The sequence below is a fragment of the Hemicordylus capensis genome, chromosome 5, assembly GCF_027244095.1.
Source record: "Hemicordylus capensis ecotype Gifberg chromosome 5, rHemCap1.1.pri, whole genome shotgun sequence".
Lineage (NCBI taxonomy): Eukaryota > Metazoa > Chordata > Lepidosauria > Squamata > Cordylidae > Hemicordylus > Hemicordylus capensis.
In genome coordinates, this window is record NC_069661.1 from 255,266,082 (window position 1) to 255,287,786 (window position 21,705).

The 21,705-nt window shown below is 47.5% G+C and overlaps 1 protein-coding gene across 2 annotated transcripts; it reads left to right on the top strand.

Moving 5' to 3' along the window:
• The first annotated feature begins 15,667 nt into the window (after positions 1-15,667).
• LOC128325845 (DNA excision repair protein ERCC-6-like) lies at positions 15,668-21,439 on the top strand. Of its 2 annotated transcripts, none has more exons than XM_053251690.1 (3): positions 15,668-15,792; positions 17,847-17,948; positions 18,822-21,439. In XM_053251690.1, the coding sequence occupies exons 2-3, from the start codon at positions 17,890-17,892 to the stop codon at positions 20,905-20,907; spliced, it is 2,145 nt and encodes a 714-aa protein (XP_053107665.1). In that variant the 5' UTR covers positions 15,668-15,792; positions 17,847-17,889; the 3' UTR covers positions 20,908-21,439. The 2 variants fall into 2 exon arrangements, with proteins under 2 accessions (XP_053107665.1, XP_053107666.1); XM_053251691.1 differs by lacking the exon at positions 15,668-15,792 and adding an exon at positions 16,017-16,037.
• The last annotated feature ends 266 nt before the right edge of the window (positions 21,440-21,705 follow it).

Sequence of the window (21,705 nt, forward strand, 5' to 3'; positions counted from 1 at the left end):
GGGGAATAGGCAACAAAATGGCAAATGCGGTTCAATGTCAGCAAGTGCATATTGGGGCAAAAAAATCCACATATACACTGATGGGGTCTAGAGAGGAGAGCTGGTCTGGTGGTAGCAAGCATGACTTGTCCCCCAAGCTAAGCAGGGTCCACCCTGGTTGCATATGAATGGGAGACTAGAAGTGTGAGCACTGGAAGATCTTCCCCTCTGGGAAGAGCTGAAGGTTCCAAGTTCCCTCCCTGGCAACATCTCCAAGAGAGGGCTGAGAGAGATTCCTGCCTACAACCTTGGAGAAGCTGCTGCCAGTCTTTGAAGACAATACTGAGCTAGTTAGACCAATGGTCTGACTCAATATACAGCTGCTTACTATGTTCCTATGTCAGTAACTGACCAGGAGAGAGATGTTGGGGTCATGATGGACAGTTTGTTGAAAGTGTTGACACAGTGAAGTCATTCACACAATCGAAAACTGTGTTCTACCCAGGTTTGGGAACTGTGTGTACTTCCAATTTTTGACTGTGTGGAAGCAAGGTTAGAGGAAAACCTGGGTAGAATTGATTGTGTGGAAGCAAGGTAGGAGAAAAAGCTACCCAGGTTTTCTTCTAACCTTGCTTCCACACAATCACTTCTGCCCATGTTTTCCTCTAACCTTGCTTCCACACAATCAAAAATTGGGAGTACACACAGTTCCCAAACCTGGGTAGAACACAGTTTTCGATTGTGTGAATGACCTCAGTGTGTGGCAGCTGTGAAAAAGGCCAATTCCATGTTTGGAATCATTAGGAAGGGGGTTGAAAATAAAACTGCTAATATTATAATGCCCTTATACAAAAATATGGTGCAGCCACATTTGGAGCACTGTGTACAGTTCTTGTCACCATACCTCAGGAAGGACATTAAAGAACTGGAGAAAGTGCAGAAGAGGGCAACCAAGATGATCAGGGGCCTGGAGCACCTTCCTTACGAAGCAAGGCTACAACACCTGGGGCTTATTAGTTTAGAAAAAAGACGACTGTGGGGAGACATGAGAGAGGTCTATAAAATCATGCATGGTGTGGAGAAAGTGGATAGAGAGAAATTCTTCTCCCTCTCTCATAACACTAGAACCGGGGTCATCCCATGAAATGGATTGCCGGGAAATCTAGGACCAACAAACGGAAGTCCTTTTTCACACAACACATAATCCACTTGTGGAATTCTCTGCCACAAGATGTGGTCACAGCCAAAAAACTGGATGGCTTTAAGAAAGGTTTGGATAACTTCATGGAGGAGAGGTCTATCGATGGCTACTAGTCAGAGGGCTGTGGGCCACCTCCAGCCCCAAAGTCAGGATGCCTCTGAGTAGCAGTTGTGGGGGAGTAACAGCAGGAGAGAGGGCCTGCCCTCAACTCCTGCCTGTGGCTTCCAGCGGCATCTGGTGGGCCACTGTGTGGAACAGGATGCTGAACTGGATGGGCTTCCTTGGGCCTGATCCAGCACGGCTTTTTTTGTGTTCTTGTGATCAGGTGTGCAGGAAGTTTTCTTTTAACCCATTACCCCCATGCTGTGGTCCGGATGAAAATCTGCCCCCCCCCCACTTGTTATGTGCATCAGGAGGGAAGCTGGCATTGGCCCCTACAGCTGTTATTTACGGACACAAAAAATAAAAATCACACAGGCCAAGGATGGTGATGAATGTCACACTTCATTTGTCCTGCCCTCTTCCCAGCCCATCTTCATGAAAAGCATCTTATGGAGATGAAAAAGAGTTAAGAGGTAACAAACCCACATGATCTTGGCTGCGGAGTGATCCTGAGCAGGTTTACTCAGGAGTCAGACTTGCTGTGTGCAATGGGGCTGACTCCCAAGTAAGTATACTTTAACCTGCCTTGTTTTAACAGCCTTCTGGCGCACAGAGATTACGCAAGGGACGCTTTCCTATCACATTTCTATGCCAGGAAAAGGAGTTTTGGGCCACCTTTTCCACATGCCTGCAGAGGACTCCCCGGCTGCAGTCTGAAACACCCATCCTGAATCCCACACCAGACCCGCGTCCGACTCTCTTCCATGTGGCCCGCAGACTTCAGGGGGCCTGTGTGGAATGCAGCAGCACATGCGAGCAGCAATTCATCTCTGCCTGATGCTGTGCCAGGCGCCGGCCTAGAGACACTTGCGGCTGGCAGGAGTCACTCCTGATGGAACTCGGCTGACACCCGAGACCGACGGGAGGCTTGTGGTGGAGCTGCGCCTGGGACGGATTTGGACCGGAGGCTTATTAATAGCCGCCTGCTTCTGTCCAGCTGGGCGATTCCCGGATGACGAGATTTGCACCGGTTCGAGGGTTGCAAAGTGCAACAGAATCAGGCAGCAGTTTGAAACCGCAAGCGCAGCAGTTCTCGGGCGGTTGACTATGCCTTGTGACAGGGTTTTAGCCCTCCATGTTGCCTGCCACTGCAGCGGATTTTCCAGGCAGGGGGTGTCCATATTCCACCTGCACCACATTCACTGGCCCCTCCTCCTCCTCCATTTCTGGCCAATAGGGCCACGGAGGGAGGCTGATGCGAGAAACTCTTTTTTTGTTTGTTGGTAATGATTTCTCGGTGTTTTTGCGCAAATCCACCAGCAGGAGGAAGTGCAAGCGGTCCGTTCGCAAATGTGAATCGGGTTGCACTGATTGCGGGTTGTGCAAAAACCTGGGTGTAAAAATTAAAAAGGGGGGGGGGCAATGACGAAGAGAGCATGAAAGCCCCTGAGCTGGCTAGAGACCTGACTGAGAAAGTGCAGTGGGCAGTAGAGCAGGAGGGGGCTGTAGGTCCATCTGCTCAGGAGGAGCAGAGCCGTGGTGGTGGCAGCTGAGAGAGAGCCATCCAGGAACAGGCGTGTTTGGTCTTCGAAGCAAAACACACAAAATTGTGTCGCTGAGGAGGGAGGGGTAGAGAGAAAGCAACCCCCCCCCTTCACATACACATTCCCTTCAGCCAGCCTGGCTAGTCTAGAGGCCGGGCTGCCTGATTGGAGACACACACAGGTCATTTCACTTCGGCACCAGAGCCAGCAGATTCTCTCAGCCTGGTGCTTGAGGGGCCAGCCAAGCCTTGCCCAAGCCTTTTGGAGGGGAAAGGGGGGGAAAGGGAGCTTCCCACCCGTCCCGCCATAAGCAACGCCCGCTGCCCCCTCCCTTCCTCCCCCCCGTCAAATAAAAATTATTTCATGAATGGAAATAACCATCCACTCTACTCCACGCTGCAACGCATAAAATGCAGGCCAGCCTCCCTGCAACAGCTACTTCCCTGCAACACTATTAAGATGTTACAGGGCCATAGCGCATCAATAAAACCTGAATGGGGGCATTGGAAATATGGAGGGCACCCCGGTGACAGTGCAGCGACCACAATGTCAAAACAAGGGAAATGCGGAGAAGCACTGAGCGGACACGTTGCGAAACTGTTGCAGCGTATCATCATCATCATCATCATCATCATCATCATCCGATTTCTATACCGCCCTTCCAAAAATGGCTCAGGGCACTTTACAAAGAGAAATAACAAGCAAATAAATGGCTCCCTGTCCCGAAAGGGCTCACATTCTAAAAAGAAACTTAAGACACACACCAGCAACAGTCACTGGAGGTCCTGTGCTGCGGGTGAATCGGGCCAGTTACTCTCCCCCTGCTCAATAAGGAGAATCACCACGGTAAAAGGTGCCTCTTTGCCCATTTAGCAGGGGATGTAGTCTGGAAAATGCCCTCCAGGCCCAGCGATTTGTTGAAGGCAGTGAAACAGGTCATATTCCGTGCTTGCCATCTAGGCCCGTGTTTTTAAAACAAGAGGAGTCAGGGCCGAAGCCAACCTTGAGGCTGTCCACTGCACACCCCCATCCCAAAAGCCTTTCCACCAGTATCAGAAGAGTTTCTGAAGGGTTGGTATCATGCCAGGGTGCAACATGTTTCTCTTCTGCTTTCGGCTTTTGATTTTGATCACTCATATTTTTTATTAAGACTTAATGTTTTTGGACACATTCACGCTGTGGATTTGCTGGCTTATTCTGCAGATCGAGGATCTGCTGGAGAAGAGAGCTGGTCTTGTGGTAGCAAGCATGACTTGTCCCCTTAGCTAAGCAGGGTCTGCCCTGGTTGCATATGAATGGGAGACTAGAAGTGTGAGCACTGTCAGAGATTCCCTTTAGGGGATGGAGCCGCTCTCTGGGAAGAGCATCTAGGTTCCAAGTTCCCTCCCTGGCTTCTCCAAGATAGGGCTGGGTGAGATTCCTACCTGTGACCTTGGAGAAGCTGCTGCCAGCCTGTGGAGACAATATTGAGCTAGCCGGACCAATGGTCTGATGTGGTAGAAGGCAGCTTCCTATATTCCTAACTTGCTGTGGGTTCCTGGTCTGCATGCTGACTAGCATATCCAGAATCTCACTGACCAGTCCAAGCTGGAAAATAGTTTCAGGAAGAAATGCTCCATCTGGACTAAAGCCAAGTATTACAAGCGGGTAAAGTAAAGTGTGCCGTCAAGTCAATTTCGACTCCTGGAGCCCACAGAGCCCTGTGGTTTTCTTTTGATAGAGTACAGGAGGGGTTGACCATGGCCTCCTCCCGCACAGGATGAGAGGATGCCTTTCAGCATCTTCCTGTATTGCTGCTGCCCAATATAGTAGCAGTGGAGATTCGAATCGGCATCCTTCTGCTTGTCAGTCAAGCATTTCCCCTCCGGACCACTCAGGGCAGCTTCATATATTGGACTAGATGATTATAAACTTTGGTGCTATCACTATTCCACATAATGACAGGCATTTTGCTAGTTCAGGACAAAAGAAAAGTCTGCTTCTTGTGCTCCCTTCCAATGATGCATTCATGGTCGATGCAGGGTTTGTGCAGGGATTCTCAATGTTGGGTCCCCAGATGTTATCGGACTTCAACTCCCATAAACCCCAGCCCTAGTGGCCTTTGGTTGGGGATTATGGGAGTTGAAGTCCAATACCATCTGGGGACCCAACGTTGACAATCCCTGTGCTCTAGAGGTTAGAGGCAGTCTTACACATGCCAGGCCGCAGGGGTAAGGTTATACACCAGAAGTCAGGGTGTGGGACCAGTGTGGCTGTCCATGCTAGCCTGCAAGTTTATTTATTTCTTTGTTGATTACATTTATAAACTACCTAACACCAAGATCTCAAGTGTACACAACTTAAAACCATAAATAAAACTTAATAAAAACAAAACAATTTTAAAAGTGTAACATTTTAAAAATAGTTTTAACAAAAACACATTTTAAAATAGTTTTAGCAAAAGACCTGAGAGAACAGGTCCATCTTAAGTGATTTTTAAAAGGCAGCCAGAGAAGCTCTTAGAGTGACAGAGAGCACATTCCAAAGCCCTGGGGCAGCCACACAGAAGACCTGGTCTCACGTAGCCACCAAACGAATTGGTGGCAGCCATAACCGAACCTCCCCATGTGATCACAGTATGTGGCAGCGTTCATGACAAAGAAGGTACTCTCAGAGGCACCCTGGACCCAAGCTGTTAAGGGCTTTAGAGGTAATAATCAGCACTTTGTATTTCTCTCGGGAACATATTGGGAGCCAGTGCTGTTCTTTTAAAGTTGGTTTGGGGGACCAATTATTTGGGGCGAGGACAATTAGTTGGGGGGAGGACATAAGAATAGCCCTGCTGGATCAGGCCCATGGCCTATCCAGTCCTGTATCCTGTTTCACACGTGGTACACCAGATGCCTCTGAGAAGCCCACAGGCAAGAGGTGAGGGCAGGCCCTCTCTCCTGGTGTTGCTCCTCTGCAACTGGTATTTAGAGGCATCTTGCCTCTGAGGCTGGAGGTGGCCTATAGTCACCAACTAGTAGCCATTGATAGACTTGTCCTACATGAATTAGTCTAAGCCCTTCTTAAAGCCATCCATGTTGTTGGCTGTCACCACATCATGTGGCAGATAATTCCATAGGTTAATTATGCACTGTATGAAAAAGTACTTCCACTTTTCGGTCCTAAATTTCTTGGCAATCAGTTTCATGGAATGACCCCTGGCTCTACTGTTATGTGAGGGAGGGGAAAAAAATCTCTATCCACTCTCTCTATACCACACATAATTTTATAGACCTCTATCATGTCTCCCTGTAGTCAGCTCTTTTCCAAACGAAAAAGCCCCAGGTATTGTAGTCTTACCACGTAAGGAAGGTGCTCTAGGCCCCTGATCATCTTGGTTGCCCTCTTCTACACTTTCTCCAGTTCTATAAGATCCTTTCTGAGATATGGTGACCAGAACTGTACACAGTACTCCAAATGTGGCTGCACCATATTTTTGTATAAGGGTATTATAATATTAGCAGTTTTATTTTCAACCCCTTTCCTAATGAATTGGCCTTTTTCACATTGAGTTGATACTTCCAATGGGTTGTCCACTATGACCCCAAGATCTCTCTCCTGGTCAGTCACTGACAGCTCAGATCCCATCAATATGCATGCTAACATTGAACCACATTTGCCATTTTGTTGTCCACTCTCCCAGTTTGGAGAGATCTTTTTGGGGTCCCTTGCAATCTCTTTTGTATTTCACTACCCAAATAGTTTGATATCATCTGCAAATTTGCCCACCTCGCTGCTTATTCCAACTTCTAGATCATTTATGAATAAATTTAAAAACACTGATCTCAGTACAAATTGCTAGGGGACCCCACTTCTTACTTCCCTCAGTTTAGAGAACTGTCCACTTACACCTACCCTCTCTTTCCTGTCCTTCAACCTGTTACCAAACCACACATGAATCTGACCCCTTATCCCATGACTGCTAATTTTTCTCACAAGGCTTTGATGAGGAACTTTGTTGAAAGCTTGTTGAAAGCCCAAGTATACTATTTCAACTGGATCACCTTTAGCCAGTTGACATTCTCAAAGAACTCCCAAAGGTCAGTGAGGCAAGATTTACCTTTGCAGAAGCCATGCTGGTTCTCCTTCAGCAGGGCCTGTTCTTCGCTATGCTGTTAAGAGAACAGCCTGTTTGGGGGCTTCCAGCTGTACCCCTACGTGTATTTGGAACTACAGGCTTGTGGTTTCCCTTTTGACGAGCTGAACCCATGGGATTGCAAGTTCCTCCAAGGTGCACATCTGCAGATTTTCTTTAATTGTTGTTCTAGTGCAGCCTTGCTTGCCTGGTCTCTTCTCATATTCCCCAACAAAAGTCTGGCAAATGTCTCTGTTCCATCTGCCTGCATGACTCAGTGAGTCACAACCCTATTTACATGCACTTTATGCTCAGAAATGTCTTTTGTGGCAAACTATGTCGAGGTAACCTTTTGATCATGTACAGTACTTTCTCCGGAATCCTTTCCATTCTGGAGCATTAATCTGCGTCACACACACAATAAAAGAGAGAATAGCTGCCGGAGTGGATGACGCCAGGCCAAGAAGAAGAAAAATGCAATTAAGGCGGCTTGTTTTTGTTTTGCTCTTAAATGCAACATTGTGGCTAATGCTTTAGATACGGGGAGGGGAGAAGGGAGCTTAGGATTTACCAGGAATAACGGAAAGATTTGCAAAAAAATTCAACACAGTTTTTCTATTCAACATTGGCAGTAACCAAAAAGGCTCCAACTCCCCGTAAAATCAATCCAAACTAGGCATGCATGAAAAACACACTTGTGAGACATGTGCTTCCAAGTGGACATGCACAGTGCATTGGGGGATTTCCCCGGGAGACAGGCTCTATAGTCACCTGTCTCTGTGTCTGCTGGGGCTAAACAGCAAACACACGATGCCAGAGCCCTGGTTAAGGGCTCACTTGAGAGCCAGCATGGTGTAGTGGTTAGAGTGCTGGACTAGGACCGGGGAGACCCGAGTTCAAATCCCCATTCAGCCATGAGCCTTGCTGGGCGGCTCTGGGCCAGTCACTTCTCTCTCAGCCTAACCTACTTCACGGGGTTGTTGTGAAGGAGAAACTCAAGTACGTAGTACACCGCTCTGGGCTCATTGGAGGAAGAGACGGATATACAATGTAAAAATAAATAATAAATAATGTTCCCCTTAGGGGATGGGGCCACACTGGGAAGAGCCCCTGCCTGCTTGCATGTAGAATGTTCCAGGTTCCCACCTGGCATCTCCAAGTTAGGGCTGAGAGAGACTCCTGCCTGCAACCTTGGAGTAGCTGCTGCCAATACGGAGCTAGATGGACCAATGGTCTGACAAAGAAGGAGGAGGAGGAGGCGGCGGCAGCAGCTTCCTATTTCCCTATGTTCCTACTTTTTTTTAATCCCCAAAGTGGTATATTCGGAACTGTGTAAATAAGGGTTTCACACACTTGGGTCCCCGGATTTTGTTGGACCACAACACCCATCATCCCCTGTCACAGTGGCTGAAGGCAGGGTGATGGGAGTTGTAGCCCAATGACATTTGAGACTCAAGTTTGAGAACCCCTGATTAAGCCATGGTATATCATTGAGCCATCAGTCATGGAGCTATTCTCATGCTCACCCTATCCTAGGCTTGGAAAGCCCAGCCTGGGTTAGGCTGCACATGAGAACCGCCAGGATCAGGCACGGGGCAGCACCGCTACCGTACTATGAAACCCAGCTCTTAGCCGGAGTTATCTTCCAGTGCTCACACATGTCGTCTCCCATTCAAATGCAAACCAGGGTGGACCCTGCTTAGCAAGGGGGCAATTCATGCTTTCTACCACAAGACCAGCTTCTCCCCTCCTGGTCAATTTTCAAGAAGCACTTTAAGGCTTCTTGAAAATGCAGACTTACAAAAATAAGAAAGAAAACCTTTGGGATCATAGCAGCAGGGGCATATCTAGGGTGGGGCAGGCAGGGCACGTGCCCTGGGCGCAGCTTGAAGGGGGGTGCCATTTCTTAAAATTATTATTTTTTTTAAAAAGGCTGCTGAAAACAAAATGGCCAACGCGCATGCTCAAATGGCCTCTTTGAGGCCCTAGGCCATACCAGGCCTCACAGAGGCCATTTGAGCATACGTGGTGGCCATTTTGTTTTCAGCTGCCATTTTTTAAAAAAAATATATATTTTTTAAAATGGCCACCGCACATGCTTAAATGGTCCCTGTGAGGCCCTAGAGGCCAACAGAGGGGAGGGGAAACCTTTGCAGACCCCCCAGCCTTTAGAAGCCCCCCAAAGGGGCTACTTTTAAAAAAAATAAATAATATAAGTCACTGTACACATATTCAGATATGTGACTTGTATGTGACCTTCAGACTTGTATTTTTCCGCTGATATTATGGTAAAGTTATCTGAAAGATGGGTGTCAGATGTTTGGACAGGGGGCGCAATTTCAATGCTTGCCAGAGGCGCTATTTTCCTTAGATACGCCTCTGCATAGCAGAGATATGTCAGTGGGGAAACAGCCACAAGTACTCCACACTGTTGTCTGACAGATGACTGCACAGTCTGGCTTGAAGGCCTCAGGGGTCTCCAAGCAACTTGCATCGATGTCAGCCTCTCGGTAGAGGTGTGGGTATTCCCATTCTCCATTTCACCTGCGGCCTCCTTGCTGTCTAATCTCCTCCTGCGGATCTCTCACTGACTCGCCCTGCTTGCCCTCCTCTTGACCTCCTTCCCCATCTCGGCCTGCTGAGATCTCATGTCTCACTTATCTCTGCTCCAGACCTGCACTTCCCTTCACCTTTTCCATGGGGGTCTGATTTCAGGCACAGCTGAAATTGGAGAACAGGCTTAACACATTCCACCTGTGATCCATGTGTTTCACGCACGCCAAATCAGCGGTGGCGAGGCCTGCTTTTCTCATGACGGAGTGTGCTTTTTAGCAGAGAAACAGTGCAATAAGCTGTCGGGATTTTGCCATGGACGTGGTCTCAGTTCTTTGTGTGGGGCATGCTTGTCTATATTTGAATGTGTCTATGTCCTGGCTTGGGCCTGGAGTGACCTTTTGTCTGTCTACTCCTCACGTGTTGCCTTGAATTCAAACGGAGAGGTTCTCCCTCTCTCTGCATAAGAGACTATCAATCTCTTTATTGTTTTCTTAGCCTATGTTTGAGTTAGTGATGCATATCAAACTCTTGTTTCTCAGTTAAAGTTGCTTCCTGTACAATTAATATAGAGGATAAGTAATGTAGCCAGGAAATCTAGGACCAACTAACGGAGGTACTTTTCCACACAACGCATAATCGACTTGTGGAATTCTCTGCCACGTGATGTGGTGACAGCCAACAACCTGGATGGCTTTAAGAGGGGTTTGGATAACTTAACAGAGCAGAGGTCTATCAACGGCTAATAGTCGGAGGGCTGTGGGCCGCCTCCAAGGCAAGATTCCTCTGAGTACCAGTTGCAGGGGAGTAATGGCAGGAGAGAGGGCATGCCCCTTTCATCTCCTGCCTGTGGCTTCCAGCGGCATCTGGTGGGCCACTGTGCGAAACAAGATGCTGCACTAGATGGTACTTGGGCCTGCTCCAGCAGGGCTGTTCTTATGTTCTTAATTTCTCTGCAACACAAGACACTTGCTGACACAGATAACTGTGTACACAAATCCCTGAGTGAGCAGGACCAGTAAGAACTGCCCCGGAGGAACAGACAAAAGGTCAGCCGCCCAGTTTCCTCTGGAAGAGACCCTCCTCTGGCTATTTGTCCCTAGTACCTAGTATCCAGAGGTACACCATTCCTAAACATGGAGGCTTAATGTCTAGGTAGCCTGGCTAACAGCTGTGTCAACTATCTTTCTGACATTACCTTCCAACACAGGAAGCAGGTATCTCAAATGGCCTTCGGTTTCATTCACAGGAAATAGATCTACAATTCCCATTTTCACAATATACAAAGCTGTTTTATATGGGGTCACACCATGGCTGCATCTACCTCAGTGCTGTCTGCTTTGACTGGAAGCAGCTCCCCAAGGTCTCAGACATCCAAGCGCTCTTGAGATGCCACCAACGACTGAAGCTGAGACCTTCCAAGAAAGCATGTGTGAATGCATGGTCACTGAGCCATAGAGACCTGCTTAGGGACATAGAACATAGGAAGCTGCCATCTACTGAGTCAGACCCTTGGTCCATCTCGCTCAGTGTTGTCTATACAGACTGGCAGCGGCTTCTCCAAGGTTGCAGGCAGGAGCCCTATCTTGGAGATGCCAGGGAGGGAGCTTGGGACCTTCTGCAAGCATGGATGTAAGTGTGACCCCCATCTCCTAAGCGGCCCCATCCCCCAAAGCAGCCCCATCCCCTAAGGGGAATATCTTACAGTGCTGATATATAATATCTCACATATAGCCTCCCATTCAAATGCAAACCAAGGTAGACCCTGCTTAGCAAAGGGGACAATTCATGCTTGCTAGCTGAGCTGCCTTCCGGGTTATAGTTCCTTGAGCACACAAGCATAATTCAATTTTCCCCCAGCTACGTGTAAATGAAGAGGACAATGACAGTGAGGATGTACAAAGTGCTTTCTCTTCTCAAAGTATAACCTCTGCCAGCCTCCAAACATCTGTGCTCAGGGGAAGGGTTCCCAAGACAACAGCTGGAAGTGTCTTTTCTCATCCAGATATTCAGGAAATCTGTTGCAGTATATCACACCCAAGATTCTAGTGTCCATGGGAAACTGCATAGCAGGTGGGGGGCGGGGGATGTGGGTCCCTCAACAGGCTTTGCACCTGTCCCCCACCAGAGGCCCAATCCTGCCCACTGCTGATGCCAGTCATGTGCAGAGTGGTAGCCAATTACCTGCCCCCTAAATCAGAGGTCTCAGACTGCAGCCTTCCAGCTGTTGCTGGACTACAACTCCCATCATCCATCATGGTGACCAGTAGCCAGGGATGATGAGTTGCAGGCCACAGAGCCCTGTTCTAAATTTATTTATTTTATGTATTCATTAGAACAATCTCAAGGCAGTTCACACCAAAGTTAAAACAGGACTACACAAATTACAAGCCACCTACCGTAATGGCGCAGAGGGGAAATGACTTGACTAGCAAGCCAGAGGTTGCCAGTTTGAATCCCCGCTGGTCTGTTTCACAGATGATGGGAAACACCTATATCAGGCAGCAGCGATATAGGAAGATGCTGAAAGGCATCATCTCATACTGTGCAGGAGGAGGCAGTGGTAAACCCCTCCTGTAATCTACCAAAGAAAAACCACAAGGCTCTGTGGTCACCAGGAGTCAACGCAGACTCAATGGCATACTTCACAAAAATTACACAATTAAAAAATCAGATAGAATATAAAAATACAGATCTGATTAAAAGATTAAAAATGAAAGCACAATATAATAGCACTTAGCACTTACATTTATATACTGCTCTATAGCTGGAAGCTCTCTAAGCGGTTTACAATGATTTAGCATATTGTCCCCAACATTCTGGGTACTCATTTTACCGACCTCGGAAGGATGGGAGGCTGAGTCAACCTTGAGCCCCTGGTCAGGATCGAACTTGTAACCTTCTGGTTACAGGTGGCAGTTTTACCACTGCACCACCAGGGGCTCTTTTATAACCATAACCAATTTAACCATAAATTACAAAGCAGCAGCAGCAATAGGAACAGCCATATAAAAGACTAGGTAAAGAGCCAAGATTTCACACATTTTCTAACAACTGTGATTGAGACCGAGGAGAGGATGGCCACCGGAAGAGCATTCCAGAGTGGTGCGTTTGCCGTTAGGACTCTACAAAGTATACCTTCTGCAAATGACAACACATACATTTCTCACTCCTACCAGGAGATGTTGGCAACTTTGTTTGTTATGTCCTTTTGGACAGCCCAGTATCTGCGGGGGGCGGAGGGGATGAACATGTAGATAATATAAGCTTTTCCAACAGTCCCAGGGCAGGTCCAACCACAGACCAACCCAAACAGACCAACCCACAGACCAACCCAAACCATTGTTTCAGGCAGCAGGATTCTTGGGCACACATCTGAATTGTCCACACCCTTTGCCCACTGCCAGTAGATTGCATGATCAGAACCTACCAGGCTAGTCATTGTAAACATCGTAAACATTCTTCCGGTTATGAAAGAGGTTCACATCCATGCCTCACCATGCCAGCCAGATGCCTTTGAGAAGTTCAGTAGCAGGGCACAATGGAGATAGCTGTACTCTGCTGTCTGCTCCCAGGAACTGGTATTCAAAGATATACTACCCCTAAATATGGAGGTTCCACTTATATCCTACATATAGGTTGGGGGTGGGGGTGAATCAATCAGCACCTAATTTCACTGGTGGAAAAAAAACTTTGAAGTAGGATCCCTAGCAAGTTTACGCATTGGAACGTAGGCAGCTAACTTGTACTGATTCAGATCATTGGCCTGTCCTGCTCAGTATTCAGAACCCCTCAAGTTCAGAACTTGCTCAGAAGTAAGCCCCACTGAATTAACTGGATTTTCCCTTTGTACCCATGTTTAGGATTGCAGCTTTGCAAGAGTGTCCACCTGGCCAGTGGACATCTCCACCTGGCTAGTTTTGCACTGAGTGACCCTGTTTTGGCTTTTTAACCGGAGAATGCGGGGTGTTGTTGTGAAATACTTGCAGAGGTGAGAGCTTTCTGTATCTTGTTACCAGGCTGAAAGGGCTGAATCTGCAGCAGCCCTCTGGCAGCCAGAGAGCCCCCAAACAAGTCAATAGGTTCGCTAAGAAAGTAAGTGAAGTCAAGCGGGCAGCCCCACTTTTTGAATTGCACTGATATGATCGGGAGGAAATGGTGGTGTTTTCCTAATCACTGGAGCATTAAAATGACAGAGAGCTTATTCGTTTGCTCTCAGGGTGATCAGGTTCAGAATGTGAGCCTAGGGCTTGAGGGGCCATTTGTTGTGGAAACTCTTTGAGAACATCTCCGTGGTATCTGAGACCCGTGGGGGCATTAGAACATAAGAGTGTAAGTGCAGCCTTGCTGAATCAGGCCCAAGGCTCATCTCATCCAGCATCCTGTTTCCCACAGATGCCTCTGGGAAGCCCACAGGCAAGAGGGGAGGGCATGCCTTCTCTCCTGCTGTTGCTCCCTTGCAACTGGCACTGAGAGGCATCTTGCCTCTGAGGCTGGAGGTGGCCCGCAGCCACCAGACTAGTAGCCATGGATCGATCCATCCTCTGTGAATTTGTCCAAGCCCCCTTTAAAGCCATCCAGATGGTTGTCCATCGCCACATCCTGTGGCAGAGAATTCCCATCCTCTTGTCATAAGACTAGTTTTACTGGGTCAGACAGACCTAAGGCCTAACAACTCCAGCCCCCTCTTTCATACAGTGGACCACCAGATGTCTCGAGAAGCCACACAACCAGGAGGTGAAGGCATGCCCCCTCTCCTGTGGCTGCGCCCCTACAACTGAGCGCTTTCCAGATAAGACCCTGCAACAGGGTCACAGCGGATCTTGGAAGTGTGCTTCCACACTTCCTACATTGTGACACCACAGTCCCTACACAGACAGCAGGGTTCCCTTCACATTTCCAATGCTGTGTTTCGAATTTAATCACTGCGATATAGAGCAAGGACGTCATATATCTGACGTAAGGAAGTTGCTGGTTTTTTCGGGTTGTTAGTTTCCGCGAGACTCTGCTCCCCCTGCTGTTTGCGTTTCGAATGCGACTTGCCTGAATGGAAGCATTTTGCTGCTGTTGAGCAGCTAGGGTGGAAAGTGCTCTGGTATTCAGAGGCAGCCTGCTTCTGACTCTGAGCCTGGAGGTAGCTTGATTGCCATTGAGAGACCGGGAGGCTCTTCACGCCACACGTGTGAAGCACATGAGGGGGTTCTACAGAGAGAGTGGGCTTAGCCCGCTCCCCCCACAGACGAGCAGATGCTCCTAGCTGGGCGGCCGAATCGGCCGCCCACACAACTGCTGGATCCATCATGGAGCTGACAGAGGCTGCAGGGATCGGGGCCCCTGCAGCCCCCGAAAGGTCCAGGATGCCCCGTGCAAGTGCGCGGGGCATCCCGGAGAGACCCCCGAGCCTGGGAAACTGTTTGCAGCCTCCCGGCCAGGGGTCTACTCATGTGTCGCCACGCACCGCGGGGTTTACCATTGCCATCTCCCACGCAGTATGAGATGATGCCTTTCAGCATCTTCCTATATCACTACTGCCCGATACAGGTGTTTCCCATAGTCTGGGAAACACACCAGCAAGGATTTGAACCAACAGCCCCCTACTCTCTAGGCAGGTTGCTTCCCTGCTGCACCATTAGGTGGTAGAGCCTTATATTTGGCCATTGTGGCTGGGGATGATGGGAGTTGTAGTCCAAAAACATCTGGGGACCTCTCTTTGGCCATGGTGGCTGGGGATGAGGTCAAACAACTTCTGGGGACTCAAGGTAAGGAGCCCCTGGGCCTAGGAGTCTGGCTGTTCTGCACTGGTGTACCCTAAGACCCCCTCACCACAAAGGTTCTGACTATAGGCTTGGCTTCACCTACTGAATTGCTGCCTGTTGTGCAGCTCTTTAAAAAAACAGAGGAGAAGCTTAGGTAATATGGCCCAAATTGGTTGGAACCTTTGCTTGCTTGGAGTTTTAACACACTCCTAACACATACACACACACAGCTTAGAGTTCACTGGGAGGCAAATTTGCTTCCTTGTATCCCCACTCAATTCAGTTTCAATTTCAATTTTAATGTGATTTGTTCTTCTCTTCCAGCTCTCTCACCTGATTAGTTGATTATCTGCTCTTCCTACCCACCTTCAACCTCTGATTGGGCCAGAGGACTGTCAGTCTATCCAAATATTTGTCTGTGTCTCTTCTGTTGGGTATAAAAGGATTGCAGGAGTAACTGTGCAGTTTGACTTCTTTCATCTGTGGCTGAATATCCTGGGAGAAGAGACTTGTTTTGTATTTCAGTAATGCAGCTGCTCTAAATATTATTTTCTGGTATATTTTATTATCACTTTGACTGGGGAAGTTCAGTTGCTAAACAGAAAGAAAAGGATAGCTTTTTAGCACCGTTCATTCAGTGCTTCTGGAGTGTGTTGTAATGTTACCTTTAGCTCAAGAAAGAGCAATGGAAAGAAGATGGTTGCTAAATAACTTTATGTGTTAACAGGAGATGCAGCAACCAGTTAGCTGATACTTGGAATGGGCCTCTGCCAAGCTATGAGGAGTTCCCTTCTAGCCAGGTTATTTACACATCTCTTTAGCAGAGGTTCTTTGGAAGTGGTTGGTTTAAAGCTGTAGTAAAATAGCCTGTATTCCATCTCTTTCTTTTAATTCCCAATGCCCCATAATGAGTTTCTCAAGCAAGCTGCCTTTGTCTTGTTTGTTCGAAGCACTTGACAGACCGTTTAAATCTTGCAATGGCCCTGTAATATAGGACACTATTATTCCCAGTATGTGACTTGCCCAAGGGCACCTACTGAGTGTGTGGCAGAGGAAAAGGTCAAACCAGGAATGTCCTGTCTTAAAGCACAAATGTTTGCTGTACTGCTATACCAGCTCCTTTGTTTTGTGCAGTTTCCAGAAATAAACTGTCTGCCAATGTTTGCATTAGTTTCCCTCTTCCTTGTCTCTCTTGTTCTCTTGCACCTTTTATTTAGAACATTGTGGGCTTGTCCTGAAAAAGGAAGATCTAAAATGGCAAGCAGCTATGGTGTCTGCTGTTGTGGAGTGATCATAGAGTTCTGGTCTCTCACTACTCCTAGCCTGGTAAAAAGAGACAGTAATAGAAAAAGAGGGAGAATTTTTATTTTGTATTTTTTGCCCCCTTTCCCCAACAAGATTTGGTGTGACTCCTTTTTAAAACCTTGTTTTTTCAAAAACAAACAAACCTTGAAAATCATGTGGCATTTTGTAACTTCCTCTTAAAATGAAATGTACGTAGAGTTGGAATGCTTATAGGTTGTTGCACCTGAATTACTAGTGGATTAGATTAGGGCTTCTAACTCTTAAGACTAACCAGCAGAACTGTACAAAAATCTGGCCAAAAGTAATCAATTAATAACCTTCAGATGTGGAACAAGTGAGGCTGAGAGAGAAGCAATTGGCACAAGACCAAGTAGGGTGCAAAGAAGATGTTTAACTGGCAGTTTTAAGGAATAGCAAGTGGTGTCTTCAGCATAAAGTCCCATTTTACAGCTGTGGAATACTGAGCTCGGGGATATGCAACTTGTCTATGGATCAGGTGCTCATAGGACTGCTATGCAGTGGCGCTCTTAACTCTGGACTTCTGGGCTGAAGACCAGGGCCTCCACACCCCTGGGAGCCCCCAAATCCCCTCTAGTCTGTCCTGAATGGATTGTGACCTGTGCTGGGTGCTTTAGAGACAGAGGAGGGAGAGGGGAAAAAATATGTGGGGTGAGAATGTGTTATATGTTGAAATGTTTCTGCTAATGCATATTTGCATAAATATCCCTGTTTTATATTCTTACGTTCTTGTGAATTCAGTAGCTGTTTCTGCCCTCAAGAACCCACATGTTAAAAATACTGTGTGTGGCATTGTGTGTGTGTGTGTGTGTGTGAGTGTGTGTAGGGGGATGATGCTTAACTTGCAGCAGGGGGATGGGGGAGGGAGACTCCAAAGGCCTTTAGGTCCAGCCTCCAAAACTACCTAGGTGTACTAGATGCTGTTGTGGCTATTGTTGAACTATAGGGTGTCTGGAACCTTTGCTAATCTCCTGCAGATCATCCAGATTTCTACCAGTAGATCCTGATCCACCTCTGCCTCTCATGTTCTAGAGCAGGGGTTCCTAACCTCAGGTCCCCAAGTGCTGTTGGAATTGTTGTGCTGTTGGAAATGCATCATCCATTGTAGATTATGGGAGTTGTAGTCCCAACGGCACCTGGGGACTCAAGGTTGGGCCCCTGTTGACTCCATCTCTGCAGGGTATTACCATTTCCCTAAGATTCTGCTCTGTTCTCCCCCATCCATGAAAGACTAGATTCTGGATTTGTCTCTCTAAACTTACTGGTGTCTCCTCTCCTGTGTTCAGGTTTGGCAGATGATCTCTCCCTTGTTGGTTCCTTAACGACGACATGGTGACTGTAGTTGTGACCAAAGCTCAAACTCGTGGGCAGGTGGAGAAGTATCAAAGGTGAGAGACAAGCTTTTTTAAACAAGGGTCGCCCATGTTGGGCAAAACATTGGCTCACTACCCCATAGAAATGTGTGCACGAGCTTACTCATGAGTAACTTATTCTCTATTTTTATTACTTTTCTAATATGTTTCTATGTAAATGGCTTTTATAACTTTTTGAAAAGCACTTCCTTGGCAGCTGAGCTGGCCTGTCAAGATGGTGGGAGGGAGAGAGATGCCACATAGCATTCTTCCTGCACGTTCTTTGTTCCACACGCTCATGTTGGCAAATCAAAGTGTCTGCTACAATACATCTTATTTCTTCAGTAAGGTTTCTCAGCTCTCTGAGAAAATGTTGACTGACGCCTGCCAGTCAACATTCCTGCTACCTGGGCAGAGGCACCTTTTCAAAGTGGTGATTCTTTGTTTTAGCAGGGGGAGAGCAACTGGCCCTATCCACCCCCAGCACAGCATCCCTCCAGTGGCTGTTGCTGGTGTCTGTGTAGACAATACTGAGCTAGATGGACCAATGGTCTGACTCCGTATATGGCAGCTTCCTATGTACTAGTAATACACTGCTTTTAAACAGAAGTTCTCAAAGCAGTTTACATAGTAAAAGTAAATAAAATAAGATGGCTCCCTGTCCCCAACAGGCTCCCAATCTAAAACAGAAAAATAAGGTAAACACCAGCAAGAGCCACGGGAGGTATGCTGTGCTTGTGGATAGGGCCAACTGCTCTCCCGCTCCAAAATATGAGAATCGCCACTTTAAAAGGCACCTTCTTCGCTCAGTTAGCAGGGGATCATTCTGGTTTGTCCCTGTTGAAGGTAGGTGGGCTGGTTGACTGTTTTCTGCGTGCTCTTCCAAACTGGCCCACTGTTGTCTTCCAGATTTGTGGCCCAAGCAGAAGAGGAGGCTGAGAATGGAAATCTGGAAGAATCCGTCAAGCTCTACAGCCAAGCAAACCAAATCCAGCCCCGTAAAAGCGTGGAGGGACGCATCAAAAGGCTAGAGGAGGAACTGGCCGTGCTGTCCTGGGATCAAGAGTCCGATGAGTATGTGGACGTGTGCCAGAGCGGGCTGCTGCTCTACAAGAAGATGCACGACCAGCTGTTTGAGCATCAGAAGGAAGGAGTGGCCTTCCTATACAGCCTGTACCGTGACAGAAGGAAGGGCGGCATCCTGGCCGATGACATGGGCTTGGGAAAGACCGTTCAGATCATCGCCTTCCTTTCGGGGATGTTTGATGCTGAACTTGTCCATTCGGTGCTGCTCATCATGCCGGTTACCCTTGTCAGCAACTGGAAGCAAGAGTTTGCCAAGTGGGCCCCGGGAGTTAGGGTGAGGGTCTTCCATGGGACCAGCAAGCGAGAGCGCAGTGAAAGTCTAGAACAAATCCAAAATAAAAAGGGTGTCTTGCTTACATCGTACCAGATGGTCCTGGCCAACTCGGAGAAGCTTTCCCGCTTAGGTCAAAGTAATTTTGTTTGGGATTATGTCATCCTTGATGAAGCCCATAAAATTAAAACCCCATCAGCTAAAACCACAAAATCAGTGCATGCTATCCCTGCCCAAAACCGCCTCCTTCTCACAGGGACACCAGTGCAGAATAACCTACGGGAGCTTTGGGCTCTCTTTGATTTTGCTTGTCAAGGGGAACTCCTTGGCACAGCAAAAACCTTCCGGATGGAATATGAAAATCCGATCACCAAAGCAAGAGAAAAGGATGCTACTCCCGGGGAGAAAGCTCTTGGGCTTAAGATCTCTGAGAACCTGATGACCATCATACAGCCACACTTTTTGCGCCGGAGCAAAGATGAAATACAGAAGCTGAAGTCTGGGAAGAGGAATAAGAATGCTATGCTACAAATGCCTCCTCTCCCAAGAAAGAATGACTTCATCGTATGGGTCTACCTAGCACCAACACAAGAAGAAATATACAAGAACTTTATTTCCTTGGATCATATCAAAGAGTTGCTCATGACATCCCGTTCCCCACTGGCTGAATTGACAGTCTTGAAAAAACTCTGTGATCACCCCAGGCTGCTGTCTGCACAAGCATGTCTCCAGCTTGGCTTGGAGGTTTCTGATTATTCTGAGCAACAGGTTGAAGATGGGACTATTTCAAGTAGGCACTGGGAAATCAACCATGTCTCAGACGAGGTTCTGATTGAAGAATGTGGGAAACTGAGGTTCCTCATAGCTTTGCTGGAAAACCTGCAGGAGGAAGGCCATAAAACTCTGGTTTTCTCCCAGTCAAGAAAAATGCTGGATATTATAGAGCGCATCTTGACTCAACGGCACTTTAAGTTGATACGCATTGACGGAACAGTGACTTCTTTAGCAGAACGAGAGGAAAGGATTGGAATATTTCAGAATGACAAAGGCTACTCTGTCTTCCTGCTCACTACCCAGGTAGGGGGTGTTGGGCTGACTTTAACTGCAGCCACCCGAGTGGTGATCTTTGATCCTAGTTGGAACCCTGCTACAGATTCACAAGCCGTAGACAGAGCATACAGGATAGGACAAAAAGAGAATGTGATCATCTACAGGCTTATCACGTGCGGGACAGTGGAAGAGAAGATCTACAGGCGGCAAGTCTTCAAGGGCTCGATCATACGGCAAAGCACTGGTGATGACAAAAACCCATATCGGTATTTTACCATGCAGGAACTGAAGGAGCTCTTTATCCTGGAAGACACTACAACCTCTGCAACCCAACTCCAGCTGCAGTCTCTGCATGCGACCCAAAGGAAGTCTGACCCGAAGCTGGATGAACATATTGCATATCTCCACTCGCTGGAGATGTTTGGCATATCTGACCATGACCTGATGTACACTTGCGAAACTGGTCATGATGAGGAAGCTGAAGATGAAGAAGCTCATCAGTATATTGAGCACAGAGTCCAGAAGGCTCAAGAGCTGGTGCAGCTGGAATCACAGCTCGTAAACAGAAAACACCAGAAATGTCCATGAGCACCACTTCCTGTTTCGATCAAGACGGTGTTCTCAAGCCTGAGTCACCAGATGTTGATGCATTAAAACTCTCACCATGCCCAGCCACAATGGCCTCTGGCAGCTGTAATCCATCCACAGCTCAGGATCCAAGTTTGAGAAGCCTTCCTGCATCAAGACTGATCATTCCATGCCCTCCCCTAATCTTTACTGCCTCTTCCTCTTGCCAAAGAGGCTGTTCCAGACAATGACTTGTCCAGGCTGAGCTGGAAACCGTAACTTTCTCTCTCCTCCAGTGATCTGTCCCTTTCCAATTTGCTTCCGTAGCAAGTTAACTTTAAATATATATATGTGTCAATATTTGAATGTTGGTCTTTTTCTACCAGTAAAGTTTTTTGCATTTCTACCAGTAAAGTTTTTGCATTGAAAAAGCCCATGTCTGAATTTAACTGAACTTTAAATGTATATATGTGTCAATATTTGAATGTTGGTCTTTTTCTACCAGTAAAGTTTTTTGCATTTCTACCAGTAAAGTTTTTGCATTGAAAAAGCCCATGTCTGAATGGAGAGCATTATTTGGGTGCTGGTAGATCAGGGGTTGTGCTCTATTGGAAACACAGTGTTACTTTAGCAGAGTACAATCCAGGGCTTAAGTCTGTGGAGACAGGTTGGCCCACTAACATGCCCTCTTGTCAGGCCCTGTTGGAGGGGCTTCAGTCACAACAGCAGGAGTGCCCCAGCAGTCAGGACTCTTGGAAGGTCCCCTGCTGCTGTTATAGTAGAACTGAATGGATCTTCAGTATGTCCATTGGACTGGAC